The 11408-nt window shown below is 45.1% G+C and overlaps 1 protein-coding gene across 2 annotated transcripts; it reads right to left on the reverse strand.

Moving 5' to 3' along the window:
* Positions 1-465: 465 nt before the first annotated feature.
* LOC126253684 (uncharacterized) lies at positions 466-9724 on the reverse strand. 2 transcript variants are annotated; one of them, XM_049955209.1, is made up of 3 exons: positions 9571-9724; positions 1188-1772; positions 466-1091 (listed from the first exon to the last, which is right to left on the reverse strand). In XM_049955209.1, exons 1-3 carry the CDS (start codon positions 9619-9621, stop codon positions 1065-1067), a joined length of 663 nt encoding a protein of 220 aa, XP_049811166.1. In that variant the 5' UTR covers positions 9622-9724; the 3' UTR covers positions 466-1064. The 2 variants fall into 2 exon arrangements, with proteins under 2 accessions (XP_049811166.1, XP_049811165.1); XM_049955208.1 differs by having other exon boundaries at positions 466-1772.
* Positions 9725-11408: the final 1684 nt, after the last annotated feature.

The raw sequence follows: 11408 nt of genomic DNA on the forward strand, positions 1-11408 counted from the left end.
AGCTAGGTTGTTCATCTTCATGCGTTACGTGTGTAAAAAAAGAAGGAATTCAACCTAAATGAAACCATGGAAACACGGTGTAAAAAGTTTGCTATATGTATCTTACACAACAGAAACCAATATAAAAATATATTTTTGTGCGTTAGATTTCTATATAACATTTGTTTCACACATTTCCCTTTCTTCTGCTTCTTTCACCTACCTCATCCCGTCAGCACCGAAAAAAATCCCTTAGAGTCCGAACATTTCTAGCAAAACAGTTAATTCTACTTTGATTGAGTAACGTATTTTTGAGTAAATAACTTCCTTTCTGTATTTACGTGACACCTGACATTAGTGGAAACATGCCTAAAATACATCGCAATACAAAAATATTCATCTGACACATATGTGTGGATTGCTGCATTAAAATGTACATAAATGCGATTTTACGAAATTTATATAGCCATTGAATTCATAAATTGAACTTTTATTTCAGATTAGTTTCCCAATGCTAATGGTACTCTTCCGTATCTTAAGTTCTAAGTACTAGACTCTTCAATTACAAGGTGACTATGAAAACTTATATTGCTTCTCTAAGCTTGGTACTACCGGAGACAGTTTCAGCTAGTATCATGTGACTAGTTAACTCATTTACACAGCCAACTACGAGTGACCTAGATATACAATGCGGAATTCGGTGATACAAACTCCATTACTCAGTGAACTGTAAGGTCTTCTTTCTGGCTTACAATTGTTTTGACTGCTGTGGAAAGAGTGAGTGGGAGTTGAGTGTTGACATCAGCAGGTATTGCACTGTATGTTACATAAGCCCCAGCGCTGGTGAGAAATCTAGAAAACACAGGTCACTGAAGATGTCAATGGTAGGCCACATAAAACATAAAAAAATTCAATAAAGGATAACTATATCTGTAAATTTTGAAAATAGCTGCATTGTACAAATGAATAATTCAGGAATAAATTACCAATAATCAGATCAAGTAGCATGCTGCATCTGTAGTCACTTAATTGCTCTTGTAAGTGGTGCACAAAGTACATGACAAAATCGACCATTATCTGTATGTTTACACGGTAACGGAACGCTTGTCCAGGTTTCCTTTGAGCCATTCCTTGAAAAGCTCGACAAACAAGTCCCCCATTGTGAAGCTGGTATCGGTGTCCCTCACGGTAACGGAACGCTTGTCCAGGTTTCCTTTGAGCCATTCCTTGAAAAGCTCGACAAACAAGTCGCCCATTGTGAAGCTGCTATCGGTGTCCCTCACGGTAACAGAACGCTTGTCCAAGTTTCCTTTGAGCCATTCCTTGGAAAGCTCGACAAACAAGTCGCCCATTGTGAAGCTGCTGTTGGTGGCTCTAACGGTGACGGAGCGGTTGGCTCTCTGGTTTGCCCACTCCTCGTACAGTTTGGTGAACACGTCAGGTGTCGGGAACTTCACGGCGCGCTTCCCGAACAGGTGACCGAAGAACCCTTCCACATTGTCTTTAATTTCGTCGAAAACGTTATCGGAGGAAGTGTCATTGCTGCTGGTGGTGGTGTTGGGGGAAGAGCTGACGTCAGAGGAATTGCTGGAGTCAACAGAGCGCTTGCCAAATATGTTACCGAAAAAGTTGTCTACGTTTTCCTTGATCTCGCTGAATATATCGCTACTCGAGCTGTCGTCATCGCTGGCGGCGTCGTTGGAAGAACTGTTAGCTGTGGCGTTTGTAGCAGTAGCTGTTGTGGCGTTCGTTGACCGCCTGCTGTGGAACGGAGCTGGAGAAGCCCACGTCAGCTGTAACATGAAGACGAGTATGAATTGTGACTAGCAAGCTCAGTCTGCACCTAGTACAACGAGTTACATCTCTCACTAAACCGTTGCTCACAAATCACAAGTATATATTCCTGGACAAGGTTCAAAAAGGTCATTCATTGAAGGTCACACAGAGCACCATAGGTATTTTTACGTTTTTAACTAGCTTTTAGCTCGCACCATGAAGCCATGTTATTACTAATGAAATGGAACAAATTTCATATTTCGTTTACAAAACATTGCTGTTATGAGATGCTTTTTGCACGTTACAACATCTTATTCTTGGCATTAGACGTGGATGTGGCAGTCGGAAGAGCGTGAGATAGATGGTGTGGCAGCCAACGGATGATCAATCTTCACAAGCTCGTATAAGAGGGCTATCGTAATTTTGTGTCGTCTTGTTTTACTAAAGAAAATGTTATTTGCGTCCTCTTCTCTTAGACAACAAACAGAAAAGAGACGCAATGACTTGTAGTCTGTGCAGATGTCTTCGTAAATGCCCGTGAGTCTCTATGAACTTGTCAAAGAAGCATGGCTCGTAAAGATTATGAATGGTGTGTAATGTAGTGAAGAACTGTCCAGATCGACTGGACAGCTCTTGCCGTCTTATCTTGTGGGCAGCTTCCATTCTCGATGCCAGTCTACATAGAAATTTTATGTAATATACGTCAGGAAATTCATTTAACAGTATCAGCCTACAGCAGGAATATTATTGGTTAGGTGGTGAATAACATCATTGTCAGTAATTCCAGCGTAATTTCACCCAAAAGGAGATAAAAGACACATATTCAGGTAGCATCGATACTAGTATTTCTGTGATCCTATATACAACAGGGTTCTCCTGTGCTCTGTCACTACAAATTTATCATAACTGTTGAGCAACTAGTAAATCATCAAAGGGTAATTGGATCTGTTGACGTCGATAAGTAGATATGTCGCGTTCTAGTACCGCCACGACTTTGCAATCACCATGTTTAACCCTCTTCGTGATTTCGGTAAGCCAATGCGTTACAAACTTTGATTGCAAATCCCCTTCCAACATAATTTGCAAATAAAAATTATCTTAAAATTGTTGAGAGTGATATAAAATGATTGTCTTTTCACCTTCACTTAAGATAATTTTTTTAGTAACTTTACGTTGAAACTATTTAGCTCAGAGAGCTCTTTAATCATTTGGAAAGTTCTGTGGTTGTCGAAGAGTTCTTGTATTATTAGAGGATGACTTGTAGTAGGAAAGACTTGTCTGTGTATTTTATCTTGATGATAGAGGTAGAGTTTCTGACTAGTAATCAAAATGTCCTCAGTTCCGGGTTTGAACCTCGCCAGTGCTTAAATTTTGAATAAAAATCATCAGCAATGGCTGCTGAAGAATTCCGGCATAAGAACTCACTCTCGCTCTGCCAGCGGCCTTGTGAAACAGAGTGGAGGAGATTACAGAAGTCGAGGGCACTCTCTTCTCCTGGGGTGGTAAATTTCCCCTAAAAAGCTGAAGACTCAGCAATAATCAACGGCATGAGGATGCAGAAGGCAACGGAAACCACTCCTTTAAAGGCACATAATGTGTATCCACAAGACATGTGGCCTGTAATTCAAATACACTCCTGGAAATGGAAAAAAGAACACATTGACACCGGTGTGTCAGACCCACCATACTTGCTCCGGACACTGCGAGAGGGCTGTACAAGCAATGATCACACGCACGGCACAGCGGACACACCAGGAACCGCGGTGTTGGCCGTCGAATGGCGCTAGCTGCGCAGCATTTGTGCACCGCCGCCGTCAGTGTCAGCCAGTTTGCCGTGGCATACGGAGCTCCATCGCAGTCTTTAACACTGGTAGCATGCCGCGACAGCGTGGACGTGAACCGTATGTGCAGTTGACGGACTTTGAGCGAGGGCGTATAGTGGGCATGCGGGAGGCCGGGTGGACGTACCGCCGAATTGCTCAACACGTGGGGCGTGAGGTCTCCACAGTACATCGATGTTGTCGCCAGTGGTCGGCGGAAGGTGCACGTGCCCGTCGACCTGGGACCGGACCGCAGCGACGCACGGATGCACGCCAAGACCGTAGGATCCTACGCAGTGCCGTAGGGGACCGCACCGCCACTTCCCAGCAAATTAGGGACACTGTTGCTCCTGGGGTATCGGCGAGGACCATTCGCAACCGTCTCCATGAAGCTGGGCTACGGTCCCGCACACCGTTAGGCCGTCTTCCGCTCACGCCCCAACATCGTGCAGCCCGCCTCCAGTGGTGTCGCGACAGGCGTGAATGGAGGGACGAATGGAGACGTGTCGTCTTCAGCGATGAGAGTCGCTTCTGCCTTGGTGCCAATGATGGTCGTATGCGTGTTTGGCGCCGTGCAGGTGAGCGCCACAATCAGGACTGCATACGACCGAGGCACACAGGGCCAACACCCGGCATCATGGTGTGGGGAGCGATCTCCTACACTGGCCGTACACCACTGGTGATCGTCGAGGGGACACTGAATAGTGCACGGTACATCCAAACCGTCATCGAACCCATCGTTCTACCATTCCTAGACCGGCAAGGGAACTTGCTGTTCCAACAGGACAATGCACGTCCGCATGTATCCCTTGCCACCCAACGTGCTCTAGAAGGTGTAAGTCAAATACCCTGGCCAGCAAGATCTCCGGATCTGTCCCCCATTGAGCATGTTTGGGACTGGATGAAGCGTCGTCTCACGCGGTCTGCACGTCCAGCACGAACGCTGGTCCAACTGAGGCGCCAGGTGGAAATGGCATGGCAAGCCGTTCCACAGGACTACATCCAGCATCTCTACGATCGTCTCCATGGGAGAATAGCAGCCTGCATTGCTGCGAAAGGTGGATATACACTGTACTAGTGCCGACATTGTGCATGCTCTGTTGCCTGTGTCTATGTGCCTGTGGTTCTGTCAGTGTGATCATATGATGTATCTGACCCCAGGAATGTGTCAATAAAGTTTCCCCTTCCTGGGACAATGAATTCACGGTGTTCTTATTTCAATTTCCAGGAGTGTAGTGTCATGATGATCTCTCCACTGGCGAAAGTTTCCGGGCTTGTCCCCCATTCATGTCTAGTGGGGCGCACCGTTAGAAAAAGATTGGATAACCATCGAAAGGGTAACGTTCTAGGAGCCGGGGTACGTTAAAAAGATGAATGTGTTAGGGATGCTAGACAATTTGAAAAGGGAAATGCTAAGACTCAATCTAGATATAGTGGAAGTCAGTAACTGAAAGGAAAAAAATCCACAAGGATTTTTGGACAGGCGAGTGTAGGACGATACAAACAGCTGCAGAAAATTGCATAGCGGGAATAGGAGTGGTTATTAATGAGAAAGTAGGACAAAGAGTGTGCTACTGTGGACGGTTAATCAGAAACGACAGCAAACCAGTACCGACAACAATAGTTCAGGTATACATTCCGACGTCACGAGCAGAGGACGAAGAGATAGAGAAACTACATGACAAACTCAGAATGTAAAGGATTGCTTTTTAAAGCAAAGCCCATGCAGCCAAAAGTACTGTTAAAACAGGTGCAATGTTAACGTAATTGCCAATTCCACAGTAGAACACTAAAAAGGGGTCCGCCCGGTTTGCCGTGCGGTCTAACGCACGGCTTTCCGGGCGAGAAAGAGCGCCTGGTCCCCGGCACGAATCCGCCCGGCGGATTTGTGTCGAGGTCCGGTGAACTGGCCAGTCTGTGGATGATTTTTAGGCGGTTTTCCATCTGCCTCGGCCAATGCGGGCTGGTTCCCCCTATTCCGCCTCAGTTATACTTTGTCGCCGATTGCTACGCAAACAAGCTCTCCACGAACGGGTACACCACTATTACTCTACCACGCAAACATAGGGATTACACTCGACTGGTGTGAGACGTTCCCTGGGGGGTCCACCGTGGGCCGAACCGTACAATAACCCTGGGTTCTGTGTGGGGCGGCGGAGGGGTGAAGTGGACTGCGGCAGTCGTCGTGGGGTTGTGGACCACTGCGACTGCGGCGGGGACGGAGCCTCTCCGTCGTTTCTAGGTCCCCGGTTAACATACAATACACTAAAAAGAGTTGGATGTATTTGTACAAACGGAAGTCCTTAATGTAAAATAGAGACAGTATAAAACACAGCTCGTGCACTGTTCGCAGATCTCACACTGCGTTCCGCATTCTCGGCCATGGTAACGGTAACTTCTCCGACAATTTGTGGCGAAATTGGGCATCTGCCTTCCCAGAAACATTTCCCAAATTGCCAGTTAATTCGAATGATGATCTTCAATCTGCGTTCAGAAAGAGGGCCTCTCCGTATCTCTTTAATGAGTCGATACTCACGAAGAGCAACAGCACTATTGCTCTCGATTTGATAAAATAGCTTTAGAAGTAAGAAGCCGCTCACCTTATCGCGACCCATTTTGATTGTCAGTAACTGTAATGCACACTGATTCTTGTGCTTCAGCCCTACGTCTTCTTACCCTCAACGGTCAACGGCCCCTAGCGGTAAGTCGTGTTAGTAACACTACTAACATCGCAAATCCAGCAGCGCACGCTGTGAACCTAATTTCTGTAAATTTAGGTACCTTTCTATCTGCAATGACTCAAGCACCAAAAGTTTAATTATAATCATCCTGTGTGTTGACAAGGGTTAGTGGAGAATGGAAAAAGAAAAGCATGCATGTTACCGATATTAGCAAATGTACAGGGCGTCCCAGAAATGTAGCGACAATCTTCGAGGTGTTGTAACGCGTGTCTTGAGGAACAATTACTTGACAGGAACTTACTTGACAGGAACCCGCGTCCGGAAACGTCATCCAACGACACTACAGAACGTCCAAGTCATAGGCATTGACGACTGCCACTAGGCCACCCATTCGGCAGAAAAAGTGACTCTATACGCTGACGGATCGTTTGCGGAACATCTCGCAATACTGTCCGTTACTCAGTGATTTTGACTGATTGCGACGTTCCCCAGTGGAGACGATGGAGCTAGCTGCTGCGTAGATAGGACTTCTACAGCTACATGTTTACTCTGCAATTCACACTTAAGTGCATGGCAGAGGGTTCATCAAACCATTTTCATACTACTCCTCTAACATTCCACTCTCGAATGGCGCGTGGGAAAAAGGAACACCTAAATCTTTCCGTTCAAGCTCCGATTTCTCTTATTTTATTATGATGATCATTTAGCCGAACAAGGTGGGTGGCAACAAAATATTTTTGCATTCGGAAGTGAAAGTAGGTGATTGAAATTTCGTAAATAGATCTCGACGTAAAATAACCGCCTGTTTCTATGACTGCCACCGCAGCACGTGTATCATATCAGTGACACTCTCACCCCTATTGCGTGATAAGACGAAACGAGCTACCCTTCTTTGCACTTTTCCGATGTCCTCCATCAGTCCTACATGGTAAGGATCCCACACAGCGCAGCAATATTTCAGCAGAGGACGGACAAGTGTAATGTAGGCTGCCTTTTTTGTGGGTTTGTCGCATCTTCTAAGTGTTCTGAGAACAAGGTGCAGTCTTTGTTTCTTCTTCCCCACAATATTATCTATGTCGTCTTTCCAATTTAAGTTGCTCATAATTGTAATTCCTAGGTATTTAGATGAATTGACAGCCCTTAGATTTGTGCGATTTATCGTATACCCAAAATTTATCGCATTTCTTTTAGTACCCATGTGGATGAACTCGCACTTTTCTTTGTTTAGTGCCAATTGCCACTTTTCGCACCATACAGAAATTCTCTCTAGATCATTTTGTAATTGGAATTGATTGTCTGATGATTTTACTAGACGGTAAATTACAGCGTCATCTGCAAGCAATCTATCACGTAGGTCATATATGTAAACCAGGAACAGCAGAGGGCCTATGACACTACCTTGCGGAACGCCAGATGTCACTTCTGTTCTATTCGATGATTTACCGTCTATCACTCTGATAGGAAACGGTATCAAAAGCCCTCTGGATACCTAGGAACATGGAATGGATCTGAGGCCCCTTGTCGACAGCACTCATTACTTCATGGGGTCCGCCACCGGTAGCTGAGTGGTCAGCGCGACAGAATGTCAATATGTCAATCCTAAGTTGGGCAGCAGAAAAGTCCAGTGTCATGTAACAAGGATGCAACACAGCAGCACAAAGTCAACACAACACAGAGACACCTACACATCGTGTAGTACAGGCGGTGTCGTCGAATGCTTTCCATTGCCCAAATTTTTATAGATTGACTATCCAAACCATAGATATCATACTCTTAGCTATGAAGGTATGGCGTTCAATACTCTCCACCATGTTCTTCACCATGTCCCGGTAATTACATGCAGATCTTTTCGATCACCCAAATTTTTATTCATTGACTATGTGCCCTACAGACACTATGGTTTTATCGAAGAAGGATCGGCCTTTTGTATTCTTCGCGCAGCATTTTACCACGTTTTAATGCTATATGTAGATGGTGACTAGCTGTTATTCACGAAACCGGCATTGCCTTAATAAAACTGGTTTGCGGAGTTATTGCTACAAAATTTACTACCACTGCTGCTGAACCCCGACGAGAGAGGTCTTTTCTTGTGAGCATATAAATACAGCAGCCTGCGGAGATCTTATTGCACACTGCGTTTCATCTGTTTCGGAAGGTTGAGACCAATAAAGAGGCCTTTCTCTCACGGATCGTTACAGTTGACAAATGCTGTCACCAATCATAATCACTCTGCTGGCAAAGTCTGGAAACAGTCTTTTGGGATATGTTGCCAAAAGGGTCAATTCAGAGGGGATGACTGTGAACAAACTGAAGAAGCGTTCAAGGTATTCGTTCTGACATAAATCCAAAAGAAATATTTCTCCAACAACACAAACAACTAAGACACGCAAGTCTGAAAACCGGGGAACACACCGCCGAATTGGGTTGGATATCATTGCCTCACCTACCCAGCAACCTTGACCTAGAGGAATTGGACTTTCATCCGTTCGGGCCACTCAAGGATTCTCTAGGTGGAAGTACATGAGAGCGTATGGTTGAAATGGCTCTGAGCACTATGGGACTTAATTGCTGTGGTCATCAGTCCCCTAGAACTTAGAACTACTTAAACCTAACTAGCCTAAGGACATCACACACATCCATGCCCGAGGCAGGATTCGAACCTGCGACCGTAGCGGTCACGCGGTTCCAGACTGTAGCGCCTAGAACCACTCGGCCACCGCGGCCGGCATGAGAGCGTAATTCGTGAGGTGAACATGTGGTTGAGAGTGCGAGAGAAGAGATTTTACGAACAGGAAATACATGCTTTTACACAATGCTAGCGTAAGGCCTAGACCGAGATGGGAATATGTACGAAAATTGTGTATGTGAAAGAAATGTTGGCTGATATTCTCTCCAAATTCTGAGATGAAATCAGAAAAAAATTGTGAAGCATAATTTGTTGAAAGATCCTCATTTCAACTGAATCAGTGAGAGCTCCGCTAATGAGTCTGTTTAAGTCAAGCGACAGTAAAAGTTTCTGCCCAGACAATACAGGAACGACTAATTATTGTTACTGCTGCAGGCATACATGTGCAGTTTTCTGGAACGAATACAGGGTAAATATGTTTCTTAGTGGTTCTCCGTAGATTTTGCGAGGGCTAAGCGACCTTGAAAACAGTGTGTCCCACCTTACTATCACCAAGTGGAAAGATTACGCATGTCAAAGCTATACTGTTAAGCAAGAAATGGACGAAATTTTCTCGATTCAAAAGGCCCTCACTTACAGTAGTGAGAGAATACAATTTCCACTCATTTTGTTTTTTGAATTAACTCACCTCCGCGAGACAGACTACGATCAGGAGAGCGAAGACCGTTTTGGGCGCCATGTTGATTGCAGAGTGGGCGCACGTCCGCACCGCTTTTATACTCGAGCAGCGCAGAGAACAGCGGAGGGAAGCACCTGTTTGCGCAGCTGCGGCCGCGGCGCTTGTTGGCACAGATGCGGCGTCCTGCTGGTTCCGCTCCTAGCCTGGGGCCTCAACGTCAACTCCTACAGCAACACACGCCGCTTTGACGTTGTCGCGTAAAGGTCAACGGAGCATACGAGGACGGCACCGTCTCAGGCGGGTGTGCGACTGACGTGGCTGCAAGATTTTGTGCTAAAAAATATAAACTGCTGCTGATTAAAACTGCAACACAAAGTAGGGTAGAAAATAGTAAAATTTTATTTATTGTGTATAAAAAAAGACGGTAGGTAGAATACATAGTTAAATTTGTAGCCGATGTGAGGGTATACATGGTGGAAAATTTAATATACGTGTCTCTCATTTCTGGCGAAAGCAACGGATGAAGTAGAACTAAGCTTGGATGGTAGATGCGAGGACTGTTTATGATTGAAAATATTGCTTCAGTTGTGTTAATATTTATTACAGAAGTTTTTTACATAAACTGGCTTCAGGGCCTGAGACCAATCTTGAGGTGCCACAAAACGCAGTCAAAAAAATACAGGGTGCTCCATTGATAGTGACCTGGCCAAATATCTCACGAAATAAGAGTCAAACGAAAAAACTACAAAGAACGAAACTTGGCTAGCTTGAAGGGGGAAAACAGATGGCGCTATGGTTGGCCCGCTAGATGGCGCTGCCATAGGTCAAACGGATATCAACTGCGTTTTTTTTAAACAGGAACGCCCATTTTTATTACATATTCGTGTAGTACGTAAAGAAATATGAATGTTTTAGTTGGACCACTTTTTTCGCTTTGTGATAGATCGCGCTGTAATAGTCACAAACGTATAAGTACGTGGTATCACGTAACATTCCGCCAGTGCGGACGGTATTTGCTTCGTGATACATTACCCGTGTTAAAATTGACCTTTTACCAATTGCGGAAAAGGACGATATCGATGTATGGCTATTGTGATCAAAATTCCCAATGGGCGTGTGCTATGTATGCTGCACAGTATCGTGGACGACATCATCCAAGTGTCCGAACCGTTCGCCGTATAGTTACGTTATCTAAGGAAACAGGAACTGTTCAGACATATGAGAAACGTCAACCACTACCTGCAACAAATGATGATGCCTAAGTAGGTGTTTTAGCTGCTATCGCTGCTAATCCGCACATCAGTAGCAGACAAACTGCTCGAGAATCGGGAATCTCAAAAACGTCGGGGTTGAGAATGCTACATCAACGTCGATTGCACCCGTACCATATTTCTATGCACCAGGAATTTATGGCGACGAATTTGAACGCCGTGTTCAGTTCTGCCACTGGGCACAAGAGAAATTACGGGACGATGACAGATTTTTGCACGCGTTCAATTTAGCAACGAAGCGTCATTCACCAACAGCAGTAACGTAAACCGGCATAATATGCGTTACTAGGCAACGGAAAATCTACGATGGCTGCGACAAGTGGAACATCAGCTAACTTGGCGGGTTAATGTATGGTGCGGCATTATGACAGGAAGGATAATTGACCCCCATATTATCGATGGCAATCTAAATGGTGCAATGTATGCCGATTTCCTACGTAATGTTCTACCGAAGTTACTACAAGATGTTTCACTGCATGACAGAATGACGATGTACTTCGAACATGATGAATGTTCGGCACGTGTGCGGTTGAAGCGGTATTGAATAGGATATTTCATGACAGGTGGACTGGTCGT

This window comes from Schistocerca nitens, chromosome 4, assembly GCF_023898315.1.
Source record: "Schistocerca nitens isolate TAMUIC-IGC-003100 chromosome 4, iqSchNite1.1, whole genome shotgun sequence".
NCBI lineage: Eukaryota > Metazoa > Arthropoda > Insecta > Orthoptera > Acrididae > Schistocerca > Schistocerca nitens.